Source organism: Cydia strobilella, chromosome 18 (assembly GCF_947568885.1).
Source record: "Cydia strobilella chromosome 18, ilCydStro3.1, whole genome shotgun sequence".
In the NCBI taxonomy this organism is placed as follows: Eukaryota; Metazoa; Arthropoda; class Insecta; order Lepidoptera; family Tortricidae; genus Cydia; species Cydia strobilella.
The window spans coordinates 3,033,125-3,054,084 of NC_086058.1; the positions used below are offsets into that span (position 1 = coordinate 3,033,125).

The 20,960-nt window shown below is 35.8% G+C and overlaps 2 protein-coding genes across 2 annotated transcripts in view; one reads left to right on the plus strand and one right to left on the minus strand.

Annotated features, from left to right (window-relative positions):
• LOC134749490 (oxysterol-binding protein-related protein 9) overlaps positions 1–20,960 on the minus strand; it is a 142,997-nt gene that overhangs the window by 114,453 nt on the left and 7,584 nt on the right. The window lies entirely within an intron of this gene.
• Positions 1–20,960, plus strand: part of LOC134749301 (very long chain fatty acid elongase 7) — a 36,702-nt gene that overhangs the window by 8,871 nt on the left and 6,871 nt on the right. Inside the window, exon 3 of the mRNA XM_063684199.1 lies at positions 17,178–17,421. Within this exon, the coding sequence (XP_063540269.1) occupies positions 17,178–17,421 (244 nt within the window). The remainder of the gene's footprint in view (positions 1–17,177; positions 17,422–20,960) is intronic.

The window sequence follows — 20,960 nt, forward strand, 5'->3', positions numbered from 1 at the left end:
CATATTATTAATAATCATTACTCTAAACGTTTGTTAACTAGCTGTGAAGAACTTATCAGTTCTTCGGTTTGTATGTTAATAGAGTTTAGTTTATATATTGGAGCCATAGAGCAACTTATACTAGAGCGGTACTGTCATAGTAAACTTTGTAACCCCAGTAAATTCACTGCCATCTGTCGACACACTTTAAAACTAAAAATGAAGATTTATAAAAATACGATAGAATGTATTTAAATATAGATAAATGATTTTTTTTATTTGCATTAATTATTTTTATGATATTGACCCATGTTCTTTCACTGATATGCGTTAAAATTGTTAAATAACAAACGAAACCGTCAACGCCATCTATACGACTGTAGGCCAAAACTAGTAGCGCCCTCTGAACGAGAATCAAATTTTCTTGATTTTCGAGGCACGTTTTTTCCTTAGACTGTATCCATCTATTACGGAGTTATATCTATCTTTGACTGGAGCGTAGACTATTCTTATCCCGTGAGACAGAAATAACAGATTGAAATGTCAAATGTAAAATTAATGCAAAGTTTAAATCAGTGTTTTATGAAACTTGAAAATCATTCTATGTTTATGGGACACATTACTTATTTTACAGTTGTTAAGGGTCTCCGGTAAGCTCGGTTCTCCATACAAACGTAGTTCCGCTCTCATCCAGCGCTGAAACCACGCAGTAAAGGCCAGCACATTAGCTGAGACTGTCCAATTGTCACGTAGATATGTAATCTGAACCTATTTATATATAAATTGCCTAGTTTAAGTATAGCATAAGTGTGTAAAAAATAATTGTAAACCCTTGTTGTGGCAATAAATGATTTTTCTCAAACATGCTATGTAATATTGATATTACGTTCTTTATATTAGGCTGGGAAGTATCACGACTCCGGCGCGGCTAGACGAGGGGCCTGTAATGAAATTTCATACAAAGTTGCAGGCCTAGGCCGGGAAGTGGCTCTTTTTTAATTTCCATTTCACATATATTTGAGACACAGCATCATGGCATTCAGCCAAAAAAAAAAAATTATAACCAGTATTTGCTTATGGTTCGGAATGACATTCTGCCAATACCCCTTAAAAAAAACAATAAACGATTATTAATATATTTTGCAGTTTTATTTGTATCAAATTTACAAAAAATATATAAATAAAACATTATTAACAAATTCCAATAATATTTAATTACAAATTTACCTACAAATACAGATTTAAAATATAGTTGGTCAAACCAGTTTGTCAGTAAATAAGAACAAAAAAACTATACTCATCCTTTTCTTTTGGGTGCTAGTACCAGTGTAAGACAAAGATAGTATGATTATCTCTGTCTATGTTTGAAATGAGACAGTCCTTTGACAAACATATTTCATTTAAATATTAGCGGTAAAAATGTCTACTCAAACACGCGTTGGTGGTTTTTTAATCGTTTTGGAGGTAAAGTTGAACATTTTTCATTGTGTATCTGTAATTATATTTTATTGGATTTATTGTGCGTTGTTTATTGTGTTATTTAATATGAGTTCCGACGAAAATATTAAATGAATATCTGTTAATTATACTCCATGTTTAAGGCAACGATGTATGTGAAGCATAATATCAACATAAAAATCGATGTAATCTTAGTTATGTGGCTAAAACTACAGTCAGAAGGATACAAGGCGAAAAATCAAAGATACATAAATATACCTTTGAACATTTGTGTAATAAATTGATTAACTACATGTGTAAAATATACAACACGTGTGATAAAGATAGGTACAAGTGGTAGTTATATTTTGTGCCTAGTTTACTTTTAGTTTCTTTAGAATTAAAACTTTGATTTCGTGGAGATTTCTTTATTTATTTCATTGCATGTTTGAGAAAAGCACTATACATACATCGGCGTGAAAAGGGGTTGTCGGCCTCATAACTATCCGGCCTCACTACGTTCGGCCGTATATATGCATTCGGCCGGCAACCCCTTACTTCCCGGCCTCTGTAGTAATGTACTATATCTATCTATCTCATTTTAAAACGACTAACTAGATTGCTCTGAAACTTTTTACTTACAATAGGATAAGGTATATATATGTCTGTAATTAGTTGATGTAGCTTCAGATACCATAGTTAGTAAAATCCAGCGAATTTAACTTTTCCATACAAAACCTGTTTTTGATCTATTTCGTTTGTTTTATAAACTGCAGCTATAATAAACTAATTTCAGACATAGATATACCTCATGTCATTGTATGTGCAAAGTTTCATTACAATCCAACACGAAGTTTTATAAAATGAGAGCGTAACTACGTTTGTACGGGAAGGTGCAATTCGGCCGAGCTTGCTGGGGACTCTTAAATGTGAAATTTTGAGTCCACCGAGTAAGCGTATATTTCTTTCAGTTTCCGCCAACAACGTGCTAATACTCCTGGGAATTACACAAAATATTACAGGTGTATTCCTATTGTTGCCACTGTTCCATTAAGCCTATTTAATCTCATGTAAACTCTTTCCCGATACCAGATGAGCGGAAGTCCGCTGCCTCAACATACCTCACTTTCATATTCACCGTGAAATATGAAATAGGTATGTAGCACTTTGAAAGCATAGCCTCATTAAATATTTACGGTCAGAGTACCCGCCTCTTACCGCCGCCCACGTCACCTTTGTGCGTATGATGGTTGCGCTTTTGTCGAGTTATCGTGGCCAGGTTTTAAGATGTAAGGGTGGTGACGCAGAACGCAATACACAAACGCGCAACCATCATATCGCTGCAGAAGACACGCGAAAACGTCCATCTCTAGTTTAGGTATACAGTAACATTTAAATCCAAATCTAGGTAATGCCAAAATGCTCTAAAACTATACTACGAGTACATTCCAGATAACATTAGACTCTAAACAGGAGTCATCAAATGGCAGACCACGGTACGGATCCGAACTGCCGATCTGTGCTGATTATGATTACATTTGCTTATTTAATAAACTCAAGTAGAAACGGACCGCGGTGGTTATTTTATTTTCAGCGGTCAGTGAAGAAACGAATTGGTGACAATGGTGACCCCTGCTCTAAAAGATCACAGAATTAGAGATTCTAAACCATTTCAATGAAGTTGTACAGCAACTACGATTTTGGTACAGTCGCCATCAGATATATCTGAGCGGTCAAGGCTCTCACAAATATCTGAACACGCCTCTATTGTCAAGGCGTTAGAGTGCGTGTTCAGATATTGTGAACACCTCGGGCGCTCCGATATATCTGATGGTGACTGTACAACGAATACTAAACCAAAGTGTAGACAATGACAGTAATGACACCTTGACATCTAGCGTTGTTGACCTCTGCCTCATTAGGTGTTTATACGGAAACTTTCTCTATTTATTGTGCACTACAGAACATTAAAAAATATTTATCAGTACGGTTATTACTCACTATTATTTTTAGTCGCTTTTGGCGACATGTTTCGGATTCTTTGGGAATCCATCCTCAGGCACGAGTGTCCGAAACATGTCGCCAAAAGCGACTAAAAATAATAGTGAGTAAAAACCGTACTGATAAATATTTTGAAATATGTCTCACGATAGTTTAAGTGCGATTACTACAGAACATTGTTTTATTCACTTCATCGAAATGGAAATATTTTCTTCTTCGGTACTTTATTTATAACTAGCGACCCGCCCCGGCTTCGCACGGGTGCAATGCTGATGTATTATATACATATAAACCTTCCTCTTGAATCACTCTATCTATTAAAAAAAACCGCATCAAAATCCGTTGCGTAGTTTTAAATATCTAAGCATACATAGGGACAGACATCCATCCAGACAGCAGGAAGCGACTTTGTTTTATACTTACATAACTAGGTTTGGGGCGTATAGTTGAAAAATATCACCTTTCTTAAATACGTTTTTGTGTCAGTATTGGGCGTGTAACTACATCTTATTTCCTGTGAAACCTTTTCCGTTTTTCAGGTACATTATTGACGGGCCGTACAAAGCTGTACATCTCACAAAATCACAAAGATCCCACCCGTGTCGGGCTTTGTGTGGATCTTATTGACAGCGAAGGTTCTGAAGCCTTTGCGAAATAGAAAACTTTCAACGTAATTAGATATACCAGTTCAACAATATTCTCTGATGCTTTATAGTTCAATCGAAATGTTTTTGATATATCTGTAAGTCAGTACCTACACCTACCTTTATAGTGTAATTTAACCTCCACTCTTGACGTAAGTACCTGAAACGCCTCTTCTTGTATGAATTAAAAAACATTAGGTAATGAATTCTGGGATAAAACATATCTGACAACCGACTTTTAAGAAAGATGTGTGACTGGCAGCAGTATTTTAGGGTTCTGTACCCAAAGGGTAAAACGGGATCCTATTACGAAGACCGCTGTCTGTCTGTCTCTCCGCCTGTCACCAGGCTGTATCTCATGAACCGTTATAGCTAGATAGTTGAAATTTTCACAGATGATGTATTTCTGTTGCCGCTATAACAACAAATACTAAAAACAGAATAAAATAAATATTTAAGTGGGGCTCCCACATAACAAACGTGACTATTTTGCCGTTTTTTGCGTAATGGTACGGAACCCTTTGTGCGCGAGTCCGATTCGCACTTGGCCGGTTTTTTTATTAATAGCATAGCACCACACTAAGAGCATCCTAAGAACCTCTAAAATATAACACAATTAATTCAAACTTAAAAGTACGTTACGAACGTTTTTGATAAAACATAAAACTTATCTTTTCCTAACAACAGTGCAACTAGAAATTCAATTAAAATCTTGCCCCGTAGAGTTTAATTATGTGCCTTCTATTTTATACTTCAAATAAAGTTCATGTTCCTAAAATAACTCGTCCCTGGCCTAACCTGAAATTCCAACAGGGAAGTTATTTCAGTCAAGCACCCTAAAATTACCTAGGGCAGGTAACATTTCAGAGGGAATCGGTGAAATCTGAAAACGCTAAAATTACACAAAGAGTTTCATGTTCAATTTATAAAACTGATTCTGATATTAGGCTTGAGCTGTTTGTGTAAGGACATTGTATTCTTTTGCCAGAATGTTCCGCTAAAATATAAATGATGTTCAAAATATGACAAGCTCTCATTTCGTCAGGGTCAAAACTAATCGCAAAGACATGGAATGAATGATGCTACAAAAACTCACGTGATTATTTCTATACATTATTTGTTTCGATTGGCGTTATCTATTCAACGATTGTTATATTGGCATACTGCAATCATATTTTGAACAAGGAAGACTAAGCATGCAAAAATATCTGCGACAATTTTATTTATACAGCCATATAAGCACTATGCTATCTCCATTTTACCCGCAACGGACGCCCACGTCTGTATTTACAAACAAACCATTGTCACAGAATAAGTAATAGTATTATCATACAGAACGGCCACGCACCGCCCCGCCACGACTCGAATTACCTCGCCCCGGGACAGAAATCTGGCGGACTTCTGGCGTACTCTCAGTACTATTTTTAAGCAACTTACTCACACTATGACGCATGCCGCGTGTACAGACGTGCCGTTCACACATAGAAACGCAAGTGATTTTTGATGTATAGCGTGTGAGTAGCGTGTCCGCCCTGTGCCATTGTCACGGTGATTCTCGACGCAGAATCGCGATGCGATGCGGCTATCGGCTTCCATTTTTATCTTCTGTTTGTGACATGACGGTGACTTCAAAGTGAATTGTTTATCGAGCTTCGCAGTTCAAGAGGGTGATTAGTCATACTTGTTATGAACAAAATGCTGCACTTCATGATAAAAGCAAGCCGCTCTGCACAGTGATAGTAGGGACCAAACTGAGCGATTTGACCCGCAGCAGCGGCAGTTTCACCCCTTAGGAACAGAGATGGCGCCACTTCTTTAAAAAATATTTCAAAAAATTCTACAAGCTAAACCAATGAACCGATTTAAATGTTTAATATCTCAAATGAAAGCGCATTATATACATTACTTTTAAAAAAATACTCAAAAAATATATACTCAATACTTTTGATAAAAACGGGAATTTTAAGTTTGTTTTTTTACTCGATTGATAGTTTTTACTTGATTTCTCAAAAAAATTGTATGGAATATGAATAGTTTAATGCATGTATATATTACTGAATAAATAATAAGTATTATAAAAAAAAAACCCGACACCGATATCTCTCATACTTCTCGAAATATGAAAGTTTGAATGTGAGTGTATATTTCTTCAAGATATATTCCAAATAATTCTACAAGCTAAACTATTCGACCGATTTTAATGTTTAATATCTCAAATAAAAGCTCATTATATATACTTCTTATAAAAAGATATTCAAAAAACATATACTGAATACTTTTGGCAAAAAACGGCATCTTAAGTTTTTTTTCTTACTCGATTGATAGTTTTTACTTGATTTCATAAAAATAAAATATGGAACATGAATAGTTTAATAAATATATATATAGTACTGAGTATACAAAAGTATTACAAAAAAACCCGACACCGATACCTTTCATTCTTCACGAAATATTTAAGTTCAATTATGCACGTTCTTACAAATAAATTCTTTAAAAGAAATCTTCAACCGCAGTAAGTGCACTGATTCTAATATGAAAAGAAATCACCCAATTTATTTTAATAAATAAAAAAATTAATAACTAAAAACTGAATAAAGTTTTTTCCTGGTGCTGAATTACAAAAAAATATAAAAAAATCTAAAATTAGGAATTATTTTTATTTAAAGTGACTACATTTGTAAACAAAAAAACTTAAATGTCCTCTTCGGGTTCACCGGTAGATGTAGAACTGAAAAAAAAAAAGTCGTTTTGAGAAGTACTCGTACCATTTCAATACTACAAAATCACCGATCATACATGAACTGGTTGCTGTAGATTACTGTTGGATAATTTTTGTGCCTGTAGATTTACTGTTGAATTATTTTTGTGCCTAGTTGATTACCATTAAACCTATAATTTTGTGCCACACCTATAATCAGTGGTCAGCATGCAAAATAACTCTGGATTGAAAATTACATTAACTTACTTTTGATTTGTACAGCCACCTTTGCATGATTTACACTGGGCTGTGCATGGTAAGCTGACGCGACGACACTCACAACGCATACTTTCGCAGCCAGATTTGCAGCCACAATGGTCCAAGAGGCTTAATTGCTACCAAATCGCTGTAACTGCCGACCATTCCGGAGTCCAACTCTCTTTTTCCTCAGTCCATCTCCAAGAAGATGGTATGGAAACTTCTGGTTTCATAGCGTTTCCCCATATATGGCCCTCTTGGTAAGCTGCTCGAAGTGCATGTTTATAGAGAGCAGCTGATGTAGGTGGCAGGCTTGTCAGAAGCTTGTTTTTTGAAGCTAACAAATATTTGTGAACTTCATTTACGTTTATGTGTTCCGTTTGGCCAAACAATAACACAAATCTAGGGTAACTTTATACTAAAATTAAAATATGTAGTTACACACCTGACAACTGACAAAATCAAAAACTTAAAAGTTGACATACTCCTATTTTCCCGTCTTTTTATAGTGGCCAGAGAAAGGCAGCTTGATCTGAACGAATTCTTCCAGTACGAAAACCAAATTTGTCCACCTTCGTTGTCAGTCAATGGAGGGCGTCGTTCAGGGAACAAATCTGATTTGGCCGAGAAATTAGAACCTGCCAACCCTGCCACCTACATCAGCTGCTCTCTATAAACATGCACTTCGAGCAGCTTACCAAGAGGGCCATATATGGGGAAACGCTCTGAAACCAGAAGTTTCCATACCATGTACATCTTTTTGGGGATGGACTGAGGAAAAAGAGAGTTGGACTCCGGAATGGTCGGCAGTTACCGCGATTTGGTCTCAATTAAGCCTCTTGGACCATTGTGGCTGCATATCTGGCTGCGAAACTATGCATTGTGGGTGTCGTCGCGTCAGCTGGCCATGCACAGCCCAGTGTAAATCATGCAAATGTGGCTGTACAAATCAAAAGTAAGTTAATGTAATTTTCAATCCAGTGTTATTTTGCATGCTGACCACTAATTATAGGTCTGGCACAAAATTATAGGTTTAATGGTTATCAACTAGGCACAAAAATAATTCAACAGTAATCTACAGCAACCAGTTCATGTATGATCAGTGATTTTGTAGTATTGGAATGGTACGAGTACTTCAAAACGACTTTTCTTTTTCAGTTTTACATCTACCGGTGAACCATATAATTTGACATAGAACGTAGTGATTCTCTTTGACATCACCTAATAATAATTAGTTGCCCGTTTATTTTTGTATTTAATACACTGACAATTATCTGATTCAATTCGGCTTATATGTATAAAAACTACTAAATTGACCTACTTTTATATTATACACATAGATTTAAGATTAGATCCTAAGTAAATTAATTTTTAACAAGCAGAAACGTCTGCGATCGATGCTATTAAGCTTAGAATAAATTTAAAAGTGGAAGTGTATGGATGAGGTCTTGGTGGCTCAGTTGGCAGAGCGCTGGAGTATCGATCCAGAGGCCGTGAGTTCAAGTCTCACCCAAGGCAGTAATTTTTCCACTTTTAAATTTAGATCCTAAGTATGCATGTAATATTGGTATGCCCCCACGGGGTCCATGTGGAACTACCAAGAATTTGTAATACCTATAAAACCATGGTTGCAATAAATAAATATGAACCCGAAGAGGACATTTAAGTTTTTTGTTTACAAATGTAGTCACTTTAAATAAAAATAATTCCTAATTTTAGATTTGTTATATATTTTTTTGTAATTCACCACCAGGAAAAAACTTTATTCAGTTTTTATTTATATTTTTTTTATTTATTAAAATAAATTGGGTGATTTCTTTTCATATGACACATTTCATATTAAAATCAGTGCACTTACTGCGGTTGAAGATTTCTTTTAAAGGATTTATTTGTAAGAACGTGCATAATTGAACTTAAATATTTCGTGAAGAATGAAAGGTATCGGTGTCAGGTTTTTTTGTAATACTTTTGTATACTCAGTACTATATATATATTTATTAAACTATTCATGTTCCATATTTTATTTTTATGAAATCAAGTAAAAACTATCAATCGAGTAAGAAAAAAAACTTAAGATGCCGTTTTTTGCCAAAAGTATTCAGTATATGTTTTTTGAATATCTTTTTATAAGAAGTATATATAATGAGCTTTTATTTGAGATATTAAACATTGAAATCGGTCAAATAGTTAAGCTTGTAGAATTTTTTGAAATATATTTTGAAGAAATTTACACTCACATTCAAACTTTTATATTTCGTGAAGTATGAGAGGTATCGGTGTCGGGTTTTTTTTATAATACTTGTTATTTATTCAGTAATATATACATGCATTAACCTATTCATGTTCCATACATTTTTTTTGAGAAACCAAGTAAAAACTATCAATCGAGTAAAAAAAAAAACTTAAGATGCCGTTTTTTGTCGAAAGTAATCAGTATATATTTTTTGAGTATTTTTTTAAAAGTAATGTATATAATGAGCTTTCATTTGAGATATTAAACATTTATATCGGTTCATTGGTTTAGCTTGTAGAATTTTTTGAAATATTTTTTAAAGAAGTGGCGCCATCTCTGTTCCTAAGGGGTGAAACTTGCGCTGCTGCGGGTCAAATCGCTCAGTTTGGTCCCTACTAGCACTGTGCAAAGCGGCTTGCTTTTATCATGAAGTGCAGCATCCGGGCAAAAAATGGCCATAACAAGTATGACTAGATGGGGGCTTTGTTTTGTATGAAATTGATTTGTTTCTGTATGTAATAATTGCTTCTGAAGACCTTGCAACAAATGGCATGCGATTTTAGATAATTGCTGGCTAAGTAGGAGCAACGAATTCAATCGATCGATTAAATACCGTAATGAATTGCAAAACTAAGACTCTGCTGTCCATCTGTCTGTCACCGCGCTGTATATCATGAACCGTGATTGAAATTTTCACAGATGATGTATTTCTGTTGCCGCTATAACAACAAACACTAAAAAGTACGGAACCCTCGGTGGGTGAGTCCGACTCGCACTTGTACGGGTTTTTAGGACATACCTACGGTGATAGAGAAAACAGAATAAAATGAATATTTAAGTGGGGCTCCCATACAACAAACAATTTTTTGCCGTTTTTTGCGTAATTGTACGGAACCCTTCGTGCGCGAATCCCACTCGCACTTTGTCATCAGGAATTGGATGTAGACAGTTGATTCATGTTTGGTAGAGAATCAGTTTTTTTTTTCACGGTAATGTTTGACATTAACATGCAATATTTAGTAAGTTTACAGTATGTGTTTGTAATATTATCCACCACGTAAACTTAGGTCCATTAATTTGTTTCTTTACCCTAATAGTATTACGATCAAAGTTAAAGTAAGTACCTAAACTTCAAAAAGAGTTTAAATCACATGTACCTACCTAATATTTCTCAGCTAGCACTAATATATTATAAATGCTAAAAGTCTAGACCGAGAATTGCTTAAGTAACAAACCGCTAATTTAATCAGTCACAGTGACTCAATAGGATGTAACCAACCCGTATCCGCGAGTCGTGTGTGCTGAATTAACTTAAAAACCGTTGACGAAAGCTATGATTCAACTCTGACACGGATCGTGAAGAATAGGTTAAGTACGTTTACCCACAGTGGATGTATAAAGCGTAGTCTATACAAACAAATAGGCTGTGACAGATGGACAGACAGACAGACAGACGCACGAGTGATCATAATATATTAATATGAGGTGAATTTTTTCCTTTTACAGAACAGAACCCTAAAAATCGAGCAGAGGACAATGTGCGCCATGTTGCGGATTTTCACGAACTATTTTTTTCATACTATACTGAACTGTCACCCTATACATGAGAATAACAGCGCCCTCTTGACAATGATCATATATTTCTGGTCAGGCTTTAACCTAGATTGACCTCGTTTACTGTTTGCCGGCCGCTAAGAAGTAGAATTGGTAACTTCTATACATTCGGTGATGTTCTATCGAAAATATCATTTTCTGAACAAACTCAGTACTAGTCGGCAGTTAAACGTTAGTGAATAAAAGTGCCAAATACTAGGAAACAAGAATTGACTGTAAGCGAAGTGCGCGTGGTGACTGTTGAGGAAACTAAAAACGATAATCGCGCTTGATCTGGCAAAACTTTCGTGATCACAAATGTATGTACATATCTATTTGACATCTATCTTAACCTTAACGAACAGAAAAAACAACTTATCTAACCACGGAGATTTTAATATCGGCATCTGCATCCGCGGATGTCAAGCCTCTGACCTGACACAGTTCCACTGAGACATCAAACTGAAGGCTGTTTTCCGGAAGGGCAGTTTTGCAGTAGTTCAGCAAAGGAATAAATCGATTTCAGCACAGACTACTTGCCTAAATAAAACACTGTACTAGCGGTAACAACGCATAATAATTTATCATGAGAGCTTAACAAATACTTATACTCTTTATTGCACACCTCAATATAAGAAAATAATACAAAGATCAAGTAGAGAGGTAAACAACTGGCGGTATTATCGCTAAAAAACCGCCAACCTCTTGTTTTGCTTGCATTCTAGTTCACAATTTCACAGCTGTCATGAAAGTTTAAACTTTTAAAACAAGCATCTTTAATTTCCCATTTCTAATAAATGCAGGGACCGGACAACCCTTTCCGCGATAAAACCCTTTCAATGGGCGACACTCAAACACGGCTAACACATTGAAAGACTTTTGAACTGCAAGCCCATTCATACCCTTACCTTTGACTAACCCTTACCGAAAAGCTACCAAAAAATAAGGCTAGCTCTTAATAAGGGTTACCCTTATCTTTAAGCGCTTTTTATAAAGGTTTCTCTTTGCGTGAAAGAGACAGGATTAGTATATATCTACGGTAGTGTATGAAAAGGAAAGAAAATACGTGCCTAGTCAAAGAACGCCGCCGTCGCCGCCGACGATCGCTCGAAATCGAAGTAATGTGTGCTTTATGAACAAGGTAGACGACTTAAATTAGCACGGATAACCCTTATAAGCAATATGCAAGGTGTTGGTGAGCGGATGATAAGGGTTTTGTAAGGGTATTTGGGCTACCGATTACTCAAATGTGGTAGCTTTATATAAGGGTTTTTAAAAGCAAAACAAAGGGTTTCGTCTGGCAAAGGGTATGGTGAGTTAAGCCTTATGCAATACCCTTATAAAACCCCGATAAGGGATAGCGGGCCGGTCCCTGAATAAATGTTAAAAATGTATTTCTGCTAGTAGGTATTACAAGGTACTAGGTATGATTAAGTTTCGCGAAGCGCTCTTTGTACGCGTGTAGGTAAATTACAAAAGTTGAGAGGAGTAATAGGGGTAAAGATGAGCTGTTATAATAAAAATGGTTACAGTATACAATACACCGCCTGTTGTTACCAGTACCTCTACCATCAGTTGCCAGAGTAAATTTCACTTACTTTAAGTGAATAAACGCGCCGTACGTCACATATTTACGTCGGTTTACGTATTATGTGCCCAACTTCACTCCACTGCAAACGATGCTGTCCCTTTCTAAGTATACTAAAAAACAGAGCAAGAATTATATCGGAGTATTGTACAGCGCCTCTAGGTGTCACCTAAAGAACTAAATATCAAACGTATGAGTAAACGGTAAATTACCTATCGAAATCCTTAGCAAACTACCAGTTTTGACATTGACATATTTACTCACGTCTACGCGGTCATCGTAATTTACTTTCTTGTATATATGTATGTGTTTATTGTTAATTTAATATTAATAATTTTATTTAAGCTATCATATAATGTTTATAATTCTCTGAATTCAAAATTCTGGGCTAAATCATCAGTGGCGTGCCTAGAGTTTTGGAGTAAGGCAAGCCGAAAGATTATGTTTTCTTAATAACTGTCCTCTTTGTACTCAAATGAATTTCCTAGCGTATCGAGGCGAGCTAATCATAGCGCACAGGGCATACTCATACTACTACTAGATAGAATTTTACAAACATATCAGGGCCTACCGCGAACACCGAAGTTTGCAAGTTGCAGGCATTTTTCTCTGTCACACTAATTATTTACGCCTTAATTGAAGTAAAACAACAATCCCTTGTGTTTTGTAAACGGCCGTACAGAATTTTCTCTTATGCGACTGACTTATCTGAGAATACAAAAGTCGTGTGTTGATTTTGGCGCGGAAATGATATCCCGTTTTTCTACAAAGTTTAACGATTTTACCTTGCCTTCGTTGAGTAATACGTGGACACATCCCTTCCCTTCACAAGAAACGACTTCATCCATAGTTAATGTAGCCACTTTCATAAGTTTTACAAACAAATTAGAGGACAAATTGTAAGTACAAACGCGTAACTGAACAAGGCCACATCGACTAAATAATAATATACTTGAAGTTGATTATTAAACACGAACTATGCAGCTAACTTCATACCAAATAAAATTGCTATAGTTTGTCAAACATGAATCTAGATTCATGCTCATTTCAAACATAGACAGAGAGAATCATACTATCTTTGTCTTTCACTGGTACTAGCACCCAAAAGAAAAGGATGAGTATAGTTTTTTTGTTCTTATTTACTGCCAATTTGGTTTAACCAACTATAGTCGGTAAATAAGGCCCCATACGCACGAGAGTTATTTCAACGCGCGTTAAAAAAGCGTTTGAATGACAAATGGATAACCATGTATGTATTCACACGAAGGCGGTTTTTAAGCGCGGCGCTTTTTAGGGTTACGGAACCCTTATGGATTCGTCATGTCTGTCTGTCTGTCTGTCCGTCCGTATGTCACAGCCACTTTTTTCCGAAACTATAAAAACTATAATGCTAAAACTTTACTAACTTGGTAAGTAGATGTATGTTGTGAACTACATTAAGATTTTCACACAAAAATAGAAAAAAAAATTAGAACTAAAACTCAAATTTTTTTTTCATCAAACCCAAATGTGGGGTATCTATGGATATGGATAGGTCTTTAAATAATGATATTGAGGTTTCCAATATCATATCTTTCTAAACTGAATAGTTTGCGAGAGAGACACTTCCAAAGTGGTAAAATGTGTCCCCCCTGTAACTTCTAAAATAAGAAAATGATAAAACTAAAAAAAAAATATGATGTACATTACCATGCAAACTTCGACCAAAAATTGGTTTGAACGAGATCTAGTAAGTAGTTTTTTTTTTATACGTCACAAATCGTAAACCGAAATTTACCTTTCACTCACATTTCACATAAAAAATACATTGTTTAAATTGTGTAATGTACGGAACCCTCGGTGCGCGAGTCCGACTCGCACTTGGCCGGTTTTTATCGAGCACTGTTTGTTTTTCGGCGTTGAGCGTTGCCCGTAAATTGAATTGAGCATACGGAACTCTGTGTATCTGGTCTCACAAACGTTATAAAAGCGCCGGCGCTGCTGTCAGATGGCTGTCGAGTGTCAATCTTTGGTGTCAATCGTCATGGCTCTGCCGAGACGCGTTTGAATACATAACGCATATCGTACCATTCGTAACAAATAACTATGTTGGAGCTCGATCCCGAATTATTAATTCAAGAAGTCGAGTCCCGACCATTTTTACCGGAATACGCAAATAAACTATTTAAAAAATGAAGCGTGTTTTTATTACTACACTTCCACAAGGCAGGGACTGCAGGGAGTACGACTCACAAGTGATTTTTAAGCGTTCATATGAACACAAATATCAGAAACGGTAAAAAAGCTCCGTCGGGTTTTAACGCGACGCTTTTTAAGCTCTCGTGCATATGGGGCCTAATCTAATATGTGTTCAAAACGCGAGTTTTAAATGTTATACATATATACATATATATATATATATATATGTGCCTATGCACCTCTTGCTAAACCATAGTGTTGTTTTGATTACACATGATTTTCTGTATCAGAAACTGTATGTGTGAACTGGGTCTAATGACAAGTAGATTAGATCCACGCAAAAGCAAACAAAAATGGTATTACTATGATAATCTAAATTATCAAATCTCATATAGTCTTATTTATATACTTATATACGAAGTTAGTATGAGATGTAGTTATTACTGTTAGTTGTACATACTTACCAAATATGCAACAAACCTATTAAACAAAAAATACCACTTCATTTTATTATTATTTATTACAACCTTGGAAATATTGTTGCGTTCCAGAACGTACATCATTTTTCTAGCGTGTTCACAAAGTTAAATATCTAGCATAATCTACCTCTAAGACTATATAACATTTTTAGAATTTCCAGAGTTGCCTGTGGCTTATTTTATTTACAAATTGAATTGATATGTAGTTCGAAGCGGTTAAAGTACCTAAAGATTACTCAAGGTTTAGGTGATTTATCAACTATACATCTAACTCACTACCAACATTTAGTTTTTAAAAAGCACTGTATAACACTATATTCTTCAGATATCTTCCTGTTTTTATAATTTCTGAATGTGTAATTATGTTTACTGGCCAAGTCACATCCAGAATACTGCACATTCGGCCACATCAGATGATGTGGCTGTGATCATACAGTTCCGTAGCTGTTACTTAAGTTTCCAAGTTTCATCAGCTACTATCATTGTTGTTATACTCCTGAAAAAAAAAAGTTTATAGGTTATTTAGTAAGTTTACTGCTACCTACGTTAAGCACATTCATACTTTATACATTAGTCACTAATCACATGGAATATTTACCTTGCATTTTGAAATGGTATCGAGACATCATAAAGACATCGATGGACAGACATGGCAGGTTGTCTGATAGGATTAGGCCTTACAATAACACTTCATCATTATATTTGTGGGGTTGTTTTCTTGGAGGAACAAAAGTTTTACTATAAGGCGTTTAATTCGACCGAACTTTACACAGTGTAGTTATTTATTTTAATATTATTTTCTAAACGGGCACTTGCCTCTTGTTTGACTGTTTGACACTCTTAGCGTACGTTCAAATATTTCTGTTTTTTCGTGTGTTTTAGGTAAGTCGTGATAAAACTACAATGATTAACTAAGCATTTAAATGATAATTTAATAACGGAATTGCATTTGTAACATGATAAAACGGTAATAAACATCCGAATAAAAATATTTCGTTCAAATATTGTTGTTTCCAAGTTGACGGAAAATGTCACATCGAAAACGCACGTATTTTTCGATGACATCTGTCACGTTTATTCGCGGAAACGGCGTAAAGTATTTACCTAGAATAATTCTGGCTCAGTTTTCATTATATAGTTAGAAAGAGAACGTTTTAGGTGTGAAGTTAGGCATGTATCGAAAACTCACGTTAAAACGTTTGTGACTCATGGTGCCAGTTGATTTTTTTAGTTTTTTATGTGACCGGTAGAGGCACTGTACAATTACTCCATACATTTTCCTTAACTTTCTCACTTTCGACTGTCATTTACGGAACTCATGGTAGCCGTACTGGTTCTATTTTTTCTTTAAATATTTCTTTGTAGTTTTACATGTATGTAAAATGTATAATTTTGGTGCAATAAAGAATATTTACTTACTTACTTACACCCGTGACGCGGCTCATAGTAGAAGGGTGTATAAGTTTACGAAAATGTTTCATTATGCGAAGTTTTTAAGTGGTAAGTTTGTAATTTAAGCGCAGTCGAGCGATCCTCGATCCGCCTAAAGCATTTCGAACGATTACCTAAAGAAAATTAATTAAGCTGCTGAAGACGGCTTGGACTACAAAGGTTTACTAATGAACATTGTTCTGATTCGAAAGTTTTCTTTATTTTGGATCTGTATTTCAAGTGGTGGAATATTTGAAAACTTGGGAGTTTGTTCGAGGATATACCTTATTTTTACCGGTAACTTCTCGACGGAGGTTTTTGGTGGTAAATTTTATGGACATCAATAAGTAAACACATTACTTATAGTGTACCTCATTTGGCTTAATACAAGAATAAATACTTGATGTGCACGAGCATGAATGTTATTTGTACTCCAATCATATGTTTTGTAATAAATAAATCTAATTTATCTAATCATATAAACCGTCATTTGCTTTTGACTGTTATTTATCTTTCAATTGGCGTTTTATATTGGGGTTGTCATCTTGCGGCGCGAGAGGTAGCGCTACTCATTAAAGAAAAAGTTAAATTAAAAAGATATAATCTCACAGTGCATTACACTAAATTACTATTTTATATGGACCCTGTCATGTTCCAGATCATGACCTCCGGCTGGACAACGACCTACCACTTTGGCTGCATGCTCCCTGACTACTCCCTCAACCCAGAACCCCTAAGGATGCTCCGGTTCCTATGGTGGACCATCATACTCAAGCTTCTGGAACTGCTGGAGACGGTGTTCTTTCTAATGAGGAAGAAGGACGGGCAGGCGTCGTTCTTGCATGTCTACCATCATTGCAGCACGCTTACTATTATTTGGGCGGGGACCAAGTATGTTGGAGGTAAGCAAAATAAGGCTGCGTTTTTACTGAGGTAGAGATGAGAGACGCGCGGGATTTAACCAACAGCATTGGTTGTAACCCAGTAGAGCGCTCAAAGAGATTTTGGCAGCCTAAATTTGAAGAGTAAAAACCGACCAAATGCGAGTCGGACTCGCGCACTGAGATTGCTGTAACATTACTGGAGTTTATAAAATTTGAAAGCAGAGATTAATGATCTTACGAAAAGATAAGCTGGATTGAGTGACAAATGATGCTTTTCGTTTGAACGCTGCTGTTGCTTAAAATGTTGGGGATTCCTTCCTACCCTTGTCATTTTAGGCGTTTCTAGGATTGTATTCTAAAAAACCACGAAGTCTACTTTGTAAGGTACAATTTTAACAACAGCCACTGTTATCTCATCTTTCTGAGAATAAAATACATAAATAAGACTCCGACTAATGATCAAACTCCACATTTTTAAACTATACTTAAATTGACTCGGACTACTTACGTCAAAGAAAAGGAAGACTAATGCAAGAGTGATTCAGTAAGTAATCTTACACAATCTCTGACATTTACAATCATATGACTCAATACAAGTTTAGTACAACATTAACGGCCGGGTATTTCATAGCCGAATTCAGTTATACCGCTTTTATGTCCGCTGTAACTCCGAGTTAACTGTTAAACGATTTCACTGAATTCATGCCCTGATTAGAGGCGTCTTGTTCCTCGTTATAAAGTATACGTAGTATACGTACTCGTACTTGAAGTATTTTTTTCGTATTAAATACCTGTTACCTATACTCTCAGAGAGAGCGAGATCGCCACACATTAATGCATTTTTAAATTAAATTAAATTTTACTTATAAAATACTACGCTGCGAGCGGTATTACAGTTGCATCCTACACCATTTAATACTACAACAACCATTGTAATGTATATAAGCCCATTTCAAAATCATGGTTACCTACTTAAAAATTCCGATCACTTTTTGATATTGCCAATTTTTCCTACTAAGCTAAATTTGCATCTGGATAACAATATTAGAATGACTTGGGGAAATATTGATTTTATGAAAAATATCGGATAGAGAATTTAAACTATGGGCATGAGTTGCTTTAAGAACTTTTGGAAGAATGACATTTGAACTTAAAATTTGTCGCTGTTCAACTTGAGACACCTGAAACGCGCGTACCAAATAACTAGTATTGCCTATTATTTCCCACCTCCACAGCCATGACTGAAACTGTTGTCTGTATACAAATATTTGCCTACAGTGGGTACGCCTAGCGTTTAGTGGGGCAAATACGGCGTTGAGGTTACTTAGGTAGTAGGCGTAGGGCATGTTCCTTTATGCACGAACGTTGTGCCTTTGCAATAAGGCGAGAATTGTATACATATATTTGACACTACGAAACTTATAGGTTAAGGATGCCTGGTAATCTTTGTTTATTTTGTGAAGTCATGTTATCATTTGCGATTATGTAAATGAACTACGACATTGCAATAATAGTCACATCTGAACGAAGATATTTAAGATAATTTTGGATCATAGTTGGGATCTTTAGGAGTTTAGTTGGTTAGTTTTACGATACGGGGATGGTGGGTAAGAAAAAACAAATTTGCACAGGTGCAAAGTTGAGCGCGCCCAAATCAGAGAACACAAAATAAAACAAATGTATATTCTGCATGTTCTTAAATGATTTTTTTGCCAAAGACCCCAATCTGTTAAACAAAAGCCTTTGTTCCTTTTGTGCATGCGCGTGGCCATTGTTGGTGAGCGCGTGACCATTGTGTATCAGCGAGTGGCATGCGCTCACCAACAATGGCCACGCGCACGCACAAAAGGAACAAAGGCTTTTGTTTAACAGATTAGGGTTTTTGGCAAAAAAATCATTTGACGAGATGCAGACTATAAGAACTTCCCGTTCGCTAATGAGCCCGATTCATATTTAACTATCTTATATCTTGACACGACCTTGAAGATCACTCACGCTGATTGGTGCAAGATTAAGTGAATGTCGTTCCTGAGATTTGCACCAATCACCAAGATTATCGTCAAGATCGTATCAAAACCAAACCTACTGCCAACACCGAATTTCGCAAATTTCGGGCACATTTCTCTTTTACTCCAATTAAGTCATAATTAGAGTGACAGAGATAGTTGCTCGAAATGTATAGCTCACCAACCTTAACCATTAGAATCGAACTTCCAGAATCTAATAGGATTGGCACCGGCACGCCGTTTTTTCTTTCTGCCCGGCTCAATGTGATTTACTCCCTCCGCGATAACAACCACCCCCACCCTCCTCCCCCTCCCCATTAGCACTCGTAATCAACCATTGCCAATAATTTTAATGGAGTTCTTATAGCAAGCATGTAACGAGTTTACGAGTACAGACTTCAATGTACTTTTACAAAATATTTGGAAGTAAGTTCGAAAGTCAAGTGAAGTTCGGAGTGGAGTATGGATCAAAATGATTCGAAATAAATAATTGAATTTAATTGAAAAGGAAAGTTCAATTTATTTTTTACTAAGGCCCATACTAGAATAGAATAGAAGAGATTTATTCAGAAAACGCTTAAATTTAGGTATTACATAGACAACAGAACAATTTATTATTAATAAGCGTCACTGAAAGGGTCTCCACTCAGCTTAATGTCAAGATACCAGTTAAGGATCTCGACGCTGGTCTTCCGTGGAAACCCTTCTGAGAGAGCGCAACCACACGCTAAAGTACATAATATTTTATATTTTATTTTATATCAGTGCAAAGCTTCAAGTAAATTTAATAAGGCATAATTATTATTATTCAATTAAAAACTATAATAACAGATTACGGTACCTAAACAGTCATTAATCGAAAGGTGAAATAAATTATATATTAAATTATATGGGAGGCGTTCGTTATAGCAGGGATGGCACAGGAGTATACCCAATATTTATATTTTTTTGTAAGTTAAGAATGTGTTTTTTAAAATTACATTTAAATGAACCAACTGATGATGAGTTCCTCACAGGCGGAGGTATATTGTTCCAGCACTTCGTGGCAGAGTATTTAAAACTGCCACGAAATGCCGCGTTGCTGTGCCTAGGGCAAAGAAGACGAATGGCTCCCCTAATATGGCGTTGTGAGAAAGTTAACTTTTCATAGAGGTAGAGGGGCGTCATGGTTTTTATAATGCCAAAAAGCACGCAAGCAAAATGCAGCGAACGTCGCGATTGCATATTCATTAACCCGCTATTATTTAAATAAGAAGTTATGTACTACAGAATGAGATATGAATATCGTTATCTCATTCTTACAAATAGCTTTGTCCCTAATACTTACGTAAGTAAAAGCTTTCGGTACATGGCCAGCCGCTGCTGGAACAATATACCTCCTCCCCTCAGGAACCTACAAAGTATCATAAGTTTTAAAGCCAAACTTAAACTATGTATACTTCAACACCAGCGGCAGCAAGAAGTTTTTAGAAATGACACAAGTTTCATCTAGTGTGATATAATTTTAGTCAAATAGTTATGTGCTTATTATATTATATACTTTACCAGTGA